This window comes from Dermacentor albipictus, chromosome 2 (assembly GCF_038994185.2).
Source record: "Dermacentor albipictus isolate Rhodes 1998 colony chromosome 2, USDA_Dalb.pri_finalv2, whole genome shotgun sequence".
Lineage (NCBI taxonomy): Eukaryota > Metazoa > Arthropoda > Arachnida > Ixodida > Ixodidae > Dermacentor > Dermacentor albipictus.
This window is the reverse complement of record NC_091822.1, coordinates 62,990,241-63,004,332: the sequence shown is the minus strand read 5'-3', so window position 1 is coordinate 63,004,332 and position 14,092 is coordinate 62,990,241. Positions and strand designations below refer to the sequence as shown.

Genomic DNA, 14,092 nt, shown 5'->3' with positions numbered 1-14,092 from the left:
AAAAAGAAATACTTTGGCGTTAACGGCGTGTGTTGCTGTGGTTACACGGCGTTCTGCAGCTGAGGAGGAGGTCACGCGTATGATTATCGGGAAGGGCTGCCGCATTTCGATATAGACCAAATTCAAAAACGTTCTCGCAAATTTATACCCGTGTGTTTTTCTTAAGATTATGCAGAATTATTTTTTTTTAAGTTCAGCTGGGGTAGAAAGCATAATTGTAGTCATTGAGCTGGATTACTCAAAGAAGTGGACATTGCTTGCACGAGAAATCGCATTTCACAATCGAATAATTGAAAAACTCTCACTGATCGGGTTTCTCACTAAATGCTTAGGTTTTACAACACTTGCCAAAATTTACGAACTGTAGCCGGTGCTCAAAGCTCGTATCACCCTGAAAATTCAGACCAAGTTGCTACGTCTTGCCATTTAATCTGTAGCAGGTTAAATGGCAAGACGTACCATCTTGGTCTGAATTTTCAGGGTGATACGAGTTTTCAGTACTTAAATCCCGAAGTTGGCGATAAAATACATTGGCGTCGCAGTTACATTTGTGCTTCAGTGTATAAAACGTCGTTTTATTAAAAATAGAAGCGGAACAATAAATTTTATCTCAAGTGTGGCGACGCATATTACGGCGCCATCGTCAACATTTGCTAACAGTGTGGGTATGACTTGCAAACCCACCGACTACAATTTGTGAATTTCGCTACTTTTCACTACCCTCCTAATTTGCAATATGTGTAGTAAATTAAATATTCTAAAAGTAACCTATTCATTTTCTGTGAATTAAACTATTATGCACTTCGATTTCTCGTGCGAGAAAAGTGGCTTCTTGGAGTAATCCAGCTCAAGGACCACAATTTCGCTATCTCTCAAGCGTGAATAAAAAAAAAACTGTATGGTGCTAAAAACAAAAACAAACAAGAACGCCACATATACAAGGCGCTTTTTTCGTGTAATTGCAGCCAATTTTAACATGTTGCCTGTGGCTGACAGCACAATTCTAATCATTACTACCTGCTATAATTGCTTACCAACTTTTGCGTTGCGCGGCTGCCACATATTGATGGGGGCGCAATGCAAAAATACCCGTGTTCCCACCGTTGGCGCACGTTAAAAAAGCACACGTGGTGAATATTAATGCAGAGTCCCACACTATGGCGTGCCTTATATTCAGATGCTGCTTTCGGCATTTAAAACCCCCGAAAACATGACTATATAATAACCTTTGACCTAAATCACAAGATGTGGCGGTCCATTACTCGTACGAGAAATCAAAACGATTATTTCAATAATTACCATAATTACGGTAATTACCGCTTTTATTAATTTCTTGACGGCACATATTTAATACTACGAATTGTAGCTAGTGAGTTTATAAAGGGTGTCCCACGTAATTTGAGCCAAGAATTTAAAGATGAAAGGCGCGTCGGAAGCGAATGTAACCGAACGGATACTATTCGCCATAGACCATAGTCACTCAGACAATTCTTTTGTTTTCCCTAATAAGTCACTAATTGATAAAGCTTAATGACCCAAGTTAATTATTATTCGCCGAGGACCCTAAGTATGATACCCAGATTCGTAGAGCACCTTCGGAAACCGCCGATCGAGTTGTGTCCTTTACGATACGTCTCCCGTAGTCCTTTTTTCCGGGTTGCAAAGAAAGCCCGCGAAATATAATAAAATGCACGTGACGGAGCGTTTGCTCAGTGGTATTGTGCTGCTCTCGAGTCTGCAAGCGGTGAACAACGTCAGCTGCATCGTGACTGACGACGTGGAAGCGGCAGGGCGTTCCTTTAACTCATCGGCAGCGATCGGCCAGCAGCATGCATTTTCGCCCTCATCCTACGGGAGCCGACATTGTTCGCGGAACGCACGCTTGAGAGCAGCACGATACCACTGCGCAGGAGCTCCTTCACGCAGCTTTTTCCTTATTTCGAGGGCTTTCTTTGCAACCCGGAAGAAAGGACTACGGGAGACGTATCGTAAAGAAAACAGCTCGATCGGTAGTTTCTGAAGGTGCTCTACAAATCTAGGTATCATACTTGGGGTTCTCCGCCAATAACTAAACAGTTGGCTAATCAAACTAATTAGCTAGTGAGTTCTAGGGCAAACAACAAAAATTGGAGGACGCTTAAGCTTCGCCTTCAAGAGCGGAACGCGACAGCGTTCCCGTCGACCCGCCAAGGGGTGTAAGGCAGTGGGCTACAGGGCAGCCATCACTTACGAGGCGCCCCGCATCGGACGCGGTGAGCGCCGAGCCATATGGTCGAGCAACGCGGCGTTCGGCGCAGCAACGAAACGTGCGCCTGAGCGAGCGGAACGAACCGAAGAACTCGGTATCTCGGAGGGGGAAATGATGTACGCCAGCCAAACGTCGTGATCGGCACGGCCAGAGAGATAGACAGATAGCGATCTAAAGAAAGGAAGGACGCTTGAATCTGCAGAGGGAGCAAGGCGAAGCGTTGTCAGGGGAGAGGGAGTTGGGGGGAAGGAAATAGTTGGGGTAAAGTGCAGTGCAGTAACTGTCTCTCAGGTGAGGACACCTCAACCGCACTGCACAAGAGGGATAGGGAATAGAAAGAAGGGTGAAATAGACGCGGCGGCGGCTGCCCAGACAGCGCGCGGGCAGGTTGTTTACATTCGCTTATAAGGCGCGGTGACGCTCCTAGTCGTGGCGACGCAGGGCTTCCTGTGCGGCGATAGCCGCGTCGCACATCTGCCGGACGTTGCTGTCGATGGCTGGGCACTGGTCCAGCACGGCACGGAGTGCAGCCGCGAGAGCGGCTATGAGCGCGTCCCTGGGGTCGCTGCTTGGTGCGGTTTGTGGGCCGCGTGACGGCTCGGGAGCGGCCGTCTGGGTGTTGCGGCCACGCAGGGCGTCACTGTAGGATCGGCCCTGCGGGGCGCGAGCGTTCTTTGAAGGGGTGGCTAAATGCGACTCGTGCGATTTGGCGCCGGCCAGCTGAAGCGCTTTCTTCCTCGAGAGGGGCCGCTCGTATGAAGACAAGAGCACGGCCGCCTTCCTCTCGCGCTGCCACTCTGGACAGCTCAGGGAGTCGGCGCCGCGAACCGCCTCGCACCGGTTCTCGCAGCTCCAATGCGCGCGTGGCGCGCCATCTGTCGGGGCAGCGCCGTACATGGAGAGGAGGGGGTCTTCTGGATGGATGGATGTGTGTTGTTTAGTGGCGCAAGGGCCAGGTATGGCCAAAGAGCGCCATGACTGATAATGTTGTGTTAAGCGCTGATTTGTGAGTGGCGATGGTGGGATGTAACATGGCTGTAAAGTGGCCTAAAATCAATCAGTGTCATGGAAGCGTAGAATAGTATATAGCATAAAATTATGATAGTGATACATGTAGTGGTCTGTGGATATAGTACGCGTGATAAGTGGACATGGAGCTAAAACGCAAGAATATGTAAATAGCACTTATGCCTCCGAGGGGCCTTTGAGCCCAAAGGCTGGGAGGCAGGTGCTTTCTTTATTGCACCTACCGCAGCAGAAACCACTGTTAGAGGCTGTGCTACGGATTTCCTGGGGCTATAATACGGAAACTATGTACATCTTTTACAAATCGAAACAGGGATTCATGTTTAAAGAGAGGTTCTATGCCTACAATCATTTGAGGATGAATGGAATTTGTTGCCGGTGAGGTTATGGAAAATGCCTTTTCCTATTTGCATCTAATTCTTTGCATTGCATCATGATGTGAAGCACGGTAAGTGGCTCACCACACTTATCACACATGGGTGGATCACCACCTGACAAGAGGTATGCGTGTGTACTGTATGTATGTCCTATTCTAAGTCTGCAAAGTATTACTTCCGTGTGGCGGTTCTTTGATACCGGCGGCCAGTTGCCAAGATATGGCTCGATAACCTGGAGTTTATTTTCTGTTTCTTTATCCCACAACCGCTGCCAGAAAGCCCTGAGCGCTCTCCTTATGGAGGGCTTAAGGCCCATTACAGGGACAGTCGTGGAAATGTCTGCAGCGCTCGCGTGGATGGATGTGGCAAGCTGGTCAGCCAACACGTTTCCTTCAATCTCGCGGTGCCCCGGCACCCAGCATACCACGATTTGCTGCTTGGACGCATAGGTGGTTAGTAATGCTGAATAAAAGAGATACAATGATAGGGTTTTTATATTTTTTTACAGTTTTCAAAGCGTTTACAACGCTCAATGAATCTGCGTGTATAATTGCCTTTGGGATATTACTTTCTTTAATGTGTTTAACGGCAGCCAATATGGCGTAGGCCTCTGCTCTAAAGATACTTGTGCTCGTGTGCAGAACACCGGTATCCGAAAAGGATGGACCGACTGCTGCGTAAGATACGCCAGAATTACACTTTGATGCGTCTGTAAAGAATTCAGGACATGAATATTTGTGTTGTAATTCCAAGAAGTACATTCGTATATGCGCGAGAGGAGCGCGCTTTGTAACAGTTATGAAGGATGTATCACACTCTATTGGTTGCCACAGCCACGGTGGGGGCCGTATAGCAGGGGACATAAGGTGGTATTCAAGCAGGGGAACTCTTGTTTCTTCAGCTAGGTCTCTGACACGCAGTGAGAAAGGCTTTGCCACTGTGGGCCGGTTGCGAAAAAGTTGACAACTGGATAGATCGTTTATGGTGTAATACACGGGGTGCTGACTGTTTCCGTTTACTCTAAGAAAATACATGAAAGAGGAGTATGTTCTCTGCAGTTCAAGTGACCATTCATCCGATTCAACGTACAGACTTTGCACTGGGCTTGTTCTAAAGGCACCTGTGGACAGGCGAATTCCTAAGTGGTGGACAGGGTCTAGCATCTTTAGAGCAGTTGGAGTAGCCGACTGTTAGACTATGTCTCCAGAGTCTAGTCTTGTGCGTATGAGGCTTTTATACAAGTTCATGAGACATTTTCTATCACTGCCCCAGGTTGTGCGTGAGAGCACCTTTAAGATATTCATTGTTTTCATACATTTGATTTTAAGATACTTTATGTGCGGTACAAAGGTTAATTTCGCGTCTAAAATTATGCCTAAAAATTTATGTTCCTTGTTTACAGGCAGACGCTCACCATGCAACAGAATTTCAGGATCAGCGTGCACGCCTCTTTTTCTCGAGAAAACGACACACGTGCTTTTTTGTGGGTTCAGTCTGAACCCGTTCTCGTCAGCCCATTTGGAGACCCTGTTAAGGCTTAGCTGGACCTGTCGCTCACAGATTGCAAGAGAACTTGATTGGAATCCTATCTGCACATCGTCAACATTTGTTGAATAGAAGATGTTACGTGGTATGTGTAGTCGAAGAGAATTCATTTTTACTATAAATAGCGTGCAGCTGAGCACACCGCCCTGCGGCACTCCTGTTTCCTGTACAAATTTCCGTGACAAAACATTGCCCACTCGAACACGAAATGTGCGATTAGCCAGATAACTTTCGATGACATTGAACATATTACCACGTATACCTAACTGTGAGAGGTCTCTCAATATCCCAAACCGCCACGTTGTATCATAGGCTTTCTCCATAACTAAGAATACCGATAAGAAAAACTGCTTATGGACAAAAGCTTCACGGATACGTGCCTCGATGCGTATAAGATGGTCACTGGTAGATCGACCCTCCCGAAACCCGAACTGGTACGGGTCGAGCAAATTGCTTGATTCGAGGAAGTGTAGTAGGCGACAGTTAATCATTTTTTCGAAAACTTTGGAGAGGCAACTTGTTAATGCTATGGGTCTATAGCTTGATGCAGAGGACGGATCCTTTCCTTGCTTTAGAATTGGAATTACAATAGCCTCCTTCCAAACAGGAAGGATCTCGCCGGAAAACCATATAACGTTGTAAAGGTAAAGGAGGGTTTTCTGTGTTTCGGATGGTAGTTGTTTTACCATCTCATATATTACGCGGTCTGAACCTGGGGCGGATGTATGACAACAGTTAAGTGCTGCCTGCAGTTCTGCTATGCAGAATGGTTCATTGTACGCCGCACTTTTAGCAGATTTTGTTTCTAACTTTTGTCGTTCTATTAGCGTTTTGTACTTTAGGAAGGCTGCGGAGTAGTGTGAGGAGCTCGATATGTATTCAAAATGTGCTCCAAGAAAGTTGGCTTGATCTTCAAGGCTTTCTCCGTGGCTATTTACTAGAGGTAAGGAATACGTTTGTTGCCCATTAACTTTCTTCACTCTATTCCAGACTTTTCTCTCATCTGTATAAGAGTTGATGCTTGATATAAAGTTTGCCCAACTCTCTCGTCTTGCCTGTCGGCGCATTCTCCTTGCCTGGGATTTGACATGTTTAATGTTTTCCAGGTTTTCAGCAGTTGGAGAATCTTGAAGTATCGCCCACGCTTTGTTCTGGCTCCTCCGTGCTTGCCTGCATGCATCGTTCCACCACGGAACACGCCGCTTGGAACCCATGCCGCTCGTTTGCGTAATACATTTACAGGCGGCATCCAGTATAAAAGCTGTAAAATACGCAACTGCATCATCTATGGCTATACCAGACATCTCAGTCCACGTCATGTGAGTAAGAGTTCGGTACCGTTCCCAATCGGCTGAGTCAATCTTCCACCGAGGGACCTGCGGGGGAAGTTGATCTTGATACGGCGTAGTTAGGATTATTGGGAAGTGGTCACTCCCATACGGGTTGTTAAGCACATTAAATTTAAAATAGGGTAAAAGCGTCGGCGATAAAATGCTAAGATCTATGGCAGAGTATGACTTGTTGGCTAGGTTAAAATATGTGGGCTCCTTCGTATTCAAGAGACATGTTGCGGAGGAGTAAATCACCTGTTCAATGACGCGACCTCGCGCATCACAGCGTGAATCGCCCCACAAACTACTGTGGGCATTAAAATCACCGAGAATCATATAGGGTTCTGGGAGCTCATCTATTAATGATTCTAAATCGCGTCTGTGAAGCTGATAATGTAGTGGTATGTACAAAGAGCAGATGGTAATGAGTTTATTTAAAAGTATGCCTCGAACGGCCATGGCCTCAAGGGCCGTTTGGAGCCTTAAATGCTGACACGCTACACTTCTGTCAGCAATAATGGCTACACCGCCAGATGATGCAACAGCATCCTCGTGGTCTTTGCGAAATGTAACGTACTTTCGGAGAAAGTTTGTGTGTATATATTTTAAGTGTGTTTCCTGTAAACACAGCACTTTTGGATTGTGTTTGTGGATGAGTTCTTGCACATCATCAAGGTTTCTAAGGAGACCTCTGACGTTCCATTGAATTATCTGTGTATCCATGTTGATAGTAAATAGGAGCTGTGTGTACAGAAACAGGAGTAGTGATTATGGAATTTACAGAGATTAAATTACAGAGCCCTTTCGAGGCGCTGTAATCGGGGTTTTGCCCTTTCTGGAGCGTTCAAGGGTGCCTCGCCGCTCCTTAGGCGTTTGGTGCGCCTTCAGGACAGGTGTAGTGTCCATTGCCTCTAGTGAGGCTCCGGACACGTGCTCTTGCGAGCGAGAGGTTACGAGAGAGAGTCCCGCCTTGGAGGGCAAGACCCCTGCGCCCACCAGCCCGGAGGTCGATGGGGCTCCCTGAGGGATTTGGCTGCGCCGGCTGTTGCCAGCGCAGGAAGGGGCCGGGGAGGCCGGGGCAGCCTCGGCCGCGCCAACCTTCGCGGTCGGTGATCCCTCATTCTTGGTTGACGGAGCAGCGTTAGCTGCAACCGCCGCGGGGGCAGATGGCGTAGCTGCCGACTCACTGCTTGTGGGTCGGACAGCCGCCGGAGGCCGTTGTGGCGCTGCCCCCTGACGCGCCACATCGGCAAAGGTGTGCTTTGGCAGGAAAGATACCCGCCCGCGTGCCTCTTTGAAACTTATGTTTTCCTTGACTTCGATTGTAACAATTTGTTTTTCTTTTTTCCAAGATGGGCACGACCGCGAGTACGCAGCATGCTCGCCTTCACAGTTTACACAATGGAGAGAGTTTTCGCAAGATTCAGAGGTGTGCTCATGAGCACTGCATTTCGCGCAGGTTTGGCGGCCTCGGCATCTCTGTGAACTGTGACCGAAACGCTGGCATTTGAAACAACGCAGGGGATTAGGAACATATGGGCGAACACGGAGCTTGATATACCCGGCCTCGATGGACTCGGGCAGAACACTTGTGCCAAAAGTAAGTATCAGATGTTTCGTCTGTATTTCCTTATTATCACGCCTCATCTTAATTCGCTTAATATTTATGACGTTCTGCTCACTGAAGCCCTCCAAGAGCTCAGCCTCAGTCAGCTCCAAGAGATCATCATCGGAGACTACGCCACGGGTGGTATTCATGGTACGATGAGGAGTTACTGTTACTTTGGCGTCACCAAATGAAACTAGATTTGGTAGCTTTTCATATTGTTTCTGGTTGCGGAGTTCGAAGAGGAGATCGCCGCTTGCCATCCTGCATGCTTTATAACCTGTACCAAAAACTTGGGTAAGAGACTTGGACACGAGGAATGGTGAGATTATTCGCACGGGTTTGTCTGGTGTTTCGGAGTGCACTAGATGAAAACGAGGAAAAGTTTCTTTTTGACGGGCAAAAAATTCGAAGACATCATCGGTGCGCCCCCTCTTGAGGGAGCGATCAGGTAATGGGGGGAAAGAAGAAGCCATAAGAGATTGTAATTTCGGCAGTAACGCCAGCCACCCACCGTGGAGTCCTGCAAGGGGACGTTGCAGGACCTGTGAAACACGGCCTGCAGACGCCAGCTGTACATTACCACTATAACCAAATATGATATAACCTAGGCTGGCTATTCACACAAGGTTAACCCTTGCTGCCTGGAAAAATTGGAAGTAAACGGAAGCTAGGAGAAGACAGGAAAGATGAAAAGTGAGAGAAAGACGAAGACTAGAGGGAGAGAGAGACATGAAAAGGCAACTACCGATTTCCCCCGGATGGGTCAGTCCGGGGGTGCCGTCTACGTGAAGCAGAGGCCGAAGAGGTGTGTTGCCTCCACCGGGGGGCCTTAAAGGTCCAAACACCCAGCATCGGCTCAACCCCCAGGATCCCCCTTTCCCCGAACACGGCTAAGCCGCGCACGGCTACACGCGGGAGGGTCCAACCCTCGAGTGCTCGGGTACGTGGTGTCGCAACACACCAAACGCCTGCTGACGCAGACGCCCCTGCGGGGAGGGGGTCTTCTTTGTTTGCCGCAAGATGGCTCTGCGTGTGCGGAAAGCGCAGAAGAAATGCAGCGGAAACGCACTTCGCTACTCGTGTAATTGCGACTTCTGCAAGTTACATGTTCATAATTACCGATATACACCGCAGTATAACTTTCCACGGCTCGTTTCGGAGGCAACACCGCATTCACTAGAGGCGCGTTTGTACCGCTTGGAAGCATCGAACTCGTGGCTGAGTGGTAGTGTCTCCGTCTCACACTCCGGAGACCCTGGTTCGATTCCCACCCAGCACATCTTGGAAGTTGTTTTTATTTATGAAGTGCCTGCCATGATTTATCGCTCACGGTCAACGCTGCGGACGCCGACACCGACACCGACGACCCCAGCTTTTCTGCGACACGAGCTCCTTAACGCTATCGCGTTAAAATTGCCTGAGTTACTATAGGCTATTTCGAATAGTATGCGTTCGTTTCAATTCGCTTCCGACGTGCCTTTCAGTTTTAAATTCTTAGCTCAAGTTATGTGGGACACGATGTATATGCAAGGCATGCTGACATAAAAGGAATTCAGAGGGTGGCACAGGTTCCGACATATGCACCGTCAAACTTGCGGTAAGAATTCCCTGTTGCTGCTCCCTACCTTTTTAAGGCATTGCTGTTTTTGAAGCACACAAGTAACTGGAACGCCAATGCATCTAGTTGGAAACCTTGAAAATTAATGTGTAGAAACTAGCTTAGTACTGAGAATTCGTTAAAGTGCACATGCCTTGCGATATCGCCGGCTACAATATGTTGTGATTATTATAAATAAAAGGTAGTTATCGTAGCTATGTTATTTGTACAATCAGATGTATTGATTTCTCTTAGAAGTAATTAACGCCTCATTGAGTATTTCAGATTATGGGTTACAATTCTGCTGTTTGCCTATCTGAAATTTAAAACAAAATGGATTGCTTTTAAAATAAAGCCCTGTATATTTACGCGTCCAATAAAGAACCCCAGGAGCTCAAGATCGATCCGAAGCGCTCCTGAACGGCGTCTCTTATAGTCCTAGTGCTGCCATGGCGTTTTTAACCAAATTAATGACTCAACCCATCAATCCCTAAATATGTAATGTGTGCTTCAGGCCAAACGCCAATAAAGAAAAGGAATACCAGAATACCTACTTCCGCATCAATAACGGGATCCTCCTCTCAATCAAGCACCGTATATCGCCGCCGCATCACGCATATCTCATCGCACCAGTCATCCCCTTCAAGTTGCCCGCCCACTATCACGTACTACTACGTTTTCAGCTTCGTTATTTCTTCGAGCAGCCACGGACTGGAACGGCCTACCCCATGACATCGTCGCCATCGCTTCAACACCTGCTTTTAAAGAACGCGTAACAGATCACCTTCAATGTTAAACCACCATCTCTGTTTGTTTTCCTCACTACAAATGTAATCCCACCCCTTATGCAACACCACCTGAAATGGGGGCCTTTAAGGAATAAAACTGAACTGAAGTGAAGCTTACCTGGACAAAAAGAAGTGGCCGAATGTGCCGTTCGGGGTCTACAGCAGTCCATGTCTGTCTACGGACGCGACCAGATTGAGTGCCATGGAAAAGCCCAGACCCCCGTAGAACATGGCGTCGGTACCGCCAGGATAGTACAAGGGCGGAGCAATGGCGCCCACGGCCACATTGACGTCGCCGCTTGAAGCATCATAGAGCACGTACGGCAGTGCGTAGTTGACCGCGAAGCTGAAGACGTCGATGTCAGCGTGCGGGTCATGCATCTTAGCAGCGCAGCGGCTCGTCTTCACCCAGTACTCGGCAAACGAAAGTTCAGTGCTGGGAAAATCACTGTACATACGCTCGAGCAGGTCGTTTTCCAGGAAACGCTCGGGGGGCCACAGCTTTAGTCGCGTCGAACGCAGCTTCTCGACCGCGAGCTTCCGGCTTTCAATGTCCAGCCATTGCGTTGCGTTGGCCGCGTCCGCAGCCGCCGACACCAAGCTATCGAAGCCTGCTTTGACGGCGGCGCGCTGTGCTGGCGTGAAGCGCGACACGGAGCTGAGCGCAATCACCAGGAGCCGATAGGCGGCCTCGACGAATCGCTCGCAGAAGTACGGCCGATATGTGGTGATGCCCTGGTCGTACCGATTCTCAAGCAGCTGGATATCCGCTGCCGGAGCAAATAGATGCACGCAAGACCAGGCGATCAGGGACAGCAGCTCGGTTCTTCTGTTCGATGACATCACGGTCGCCATAGTCCGGAAGAACTCTACGTCGCCTATGAAAACCTGGTCGTTGGGCTTCACTTCAGGCTCAAGCTCGGTCTGCCTGAAGGCACGTAGCCACAGCTTCGAGGCCAGCGGCGGAGTGTGAAGTCCTATTCGAGTGATTCGCACCAGAGCTGGTTCGATTACCTGAAGACGCCTTGCGTTCAGCAGTTTTCTGAAGACATCACCTTCCATAACCATGGCCCTGTTGATAAACTTCGTATCGACCCCATACTTAGTGTAGTTTCGGTTAAGGATGTAGAAAAACGTTGCCCAGTATTTCGCGTATCCGCCGGTGCTTTTGACTGTGAGATGCTGCTTATACAAAATTGGTATGAGGGAACTGGGCTCTAATATGAAACGCCAATTCGGTGAGGACAAGCGCATAGCGCGCACTTGGAAGACTAACGGGACCTGCCACTTGAATTCTAGCGTCATCAGTACGTCGAGGGCGCTGGTGTCACTTGGCGTGGGTTTCTCTGGCCAGGACAGTCTGCATTCGTTGAGGAACTTCCAGAAGATGTCCAAGTTCGAGCCGTACTGTGATCGGTTGCCCATGCAGGACTCGTACATGGCCATTGGTTTGTGGCCCACACTAATGCTTTTCATCCCTTCGCTGAGTACGCTGTAGAAATGCGGAAACCACGATTTCCTTACGTCAGCCATGGCCGAGTTCGAGTACGCTAGGTAGCCTTTCGAAGGCGACCAAGTGGAGCAGACGTAGGCGCTAAAGTTGTGGCATGGATCGAGGTCGCGGTTTAGTCCATTAGAGAGGCGCCACGAGTGGACGAGGCAGTCCTCAGTCTTGCAGAACGGTGGCGATGGTGGTGATTTGGCGCCTCGTGCGAACAGAAACACAATGATGATTGTCACGGCCGTCACGATCAGCATAAGGACGGTCATAAGGGTGAGGTGCTGCACCTTGATTGAAACACCTGTTGCAGTTAGGACAATCTGAGAGCTGCGTGGAGCCTGCAAGAAAATATAAAAATGAAGAGGCATTTAGGCAGATTTCGGCTAAAAATTTTGTTCGAAATGCAGAGTGATCTGTCTACAGTGGCGACGTCCACCATCTTCTCGGTGATGTAGTTGCGAATCGCCTTTATGCTGTGCGGATCGGCGATTGTCGCGGTGTGGCTATTCAGAACTGTAAAATGTATCAGTCACCTTCATCGTCCAGCGAATTGGGCAACGGGAACATCACTGCGCTCCAACCAATCAACGAACCTACAGCGGTTGTTCTTTCAGCCTTTCATATTCGTCTAGACTGCGTTGGGTGGCGTTGTGCTTTGCAACCAAAGCTTTCGTCAAGTCTCTTTTCACGGTGACGTGCGCTGTTCACATTTAGCTAATTACTCGGAAGAATGGTTCCTACGCTCCCGAAGTTCTGACTAATGCCCGTGTGACTACTATACAAGGAAAGCTGTCAGTTGTCCAGGGGGCGGGGGGAGGTCGGAGCCCGGGCCCGACCCAGTTTTCGGACCTTCCGCTCCCCCTTGTGCATATATATATATATATATATATATATATATATATATATATATATATATATATATATATATATATATATGTAGCGTTCCTAACTAGAACGGCAACAGAAATGACATAATCTAAGTGAGACGGGTGTCGTCCGCCATTTTATTCCAACTTCTTCCTTCTCACTTCTCCCCTAGCACCTTCCTTCGTCTTCTTTCATGCGTCCAGCGCAGACCGCTTCACTCTTCCGGATTTCTTTTAATTACACCTCCTGGGGTAATACTTGAATACGTTTCCAATAGCGGCGCACTCCGTTTGGCCCGAGGCTCCGGCGTACCAGACATTCTTCAATATTCCATGCTGGCATGCAGTCCTAATAACTTGAAATGGTCCGCAATATTTTGAATTTGAGGGCACAGCTCCTTTCCTTACAAGGACATAGTCTCCAGGCTGTATGTCCGGTATCTCGCTACTGTGCCTTTTATCAAAGTTTCGCTTCATGCGGCGCTTGTAGATCTCCTGTTCTTTGACAGTTTTTCTTACTTCCGCAAGTTCGAGGTTCTCTAGGAGACCTAGCTCACGATCTGCAGGAAGTATGGGCGCTGTACCTGAAGTTACAAAATGAGGGCTGCAGCCTAAACTCGTGGTGTATGATCTGTTGTGATGCTTCACAGCGGCCTCGAGACAGCACTTCCAGCCACCGGCAAAGTCTGGATACATCTTCAGATACTGTTTGATGTCTCGTATGGCACGTTCCGCTAGGCCGTTTGCTGCCGGGTGGTATGGAGAAGAATACTTTATCATGATGCCGTGCTCCTGGGCCCACTTTGATAATTTGGCACTCCGAAAAGCCGGCCCGTTGTCGCAGACGAGCGTCTTTGTGTGTTTAAAACACTCAGCTTTGAGGAGGTCTATTACGCTGTTTGCGTCTTCTTTGCCAGCTTTAGCCGCAATCGTCCGTGTGCACTCATCTACGGAGAGCAAGAAAGCTTGCGTTCGCTTGACTCCTTCCCCCTTCTTTTTGAGCTCCGCGAAGTCCAAATGAATTACTTCGAACGGGATGCTTGAATATTCAGGGTTTGTCATAACGTCTGTCGATTGCTTGAATTTAACTTTGTTCACCTGGCAGAGGTGGCATGTGCGGATGTAATGGCTGATGTCGTTTTTCATGCCCGGCCATGTGAATCTCATGAGCAATTTCTTATAAGTGCGCCAGAAGCCATCATGT

General features: G+C 48.5%; 1 protein-coding gene across 3 annotated transcripts in view; it reads right to left on the bottom strand.

Moving 5' to 3' along the window:
- Nucleotides 1-14,092, bottom strand: part of LOC139046755 (membrane metallo-endopeptidase-like 1) — a 74,898-nt gene that overhangs the window by 33,307 nt on the left and 27,499 nt on the right. For all 3 annotated transcript variants that reach the window (XR_011512034.1, XM_070533642.1, XM_070533643.1), the window contains exon 2: nt 10,640-12,360. Coding sequence is in view for 2 of the 3 variants with exons in the window: in XM_070533642.1 (XP_070389743.1) it covers nt 10,678-12,360 (1,683 nt within the window). In the remaining variant the exon portion in view is untranslated. The remainder of the gene's footprint in view (nt 1-10,639; nt 12,361-14,092) is intronic.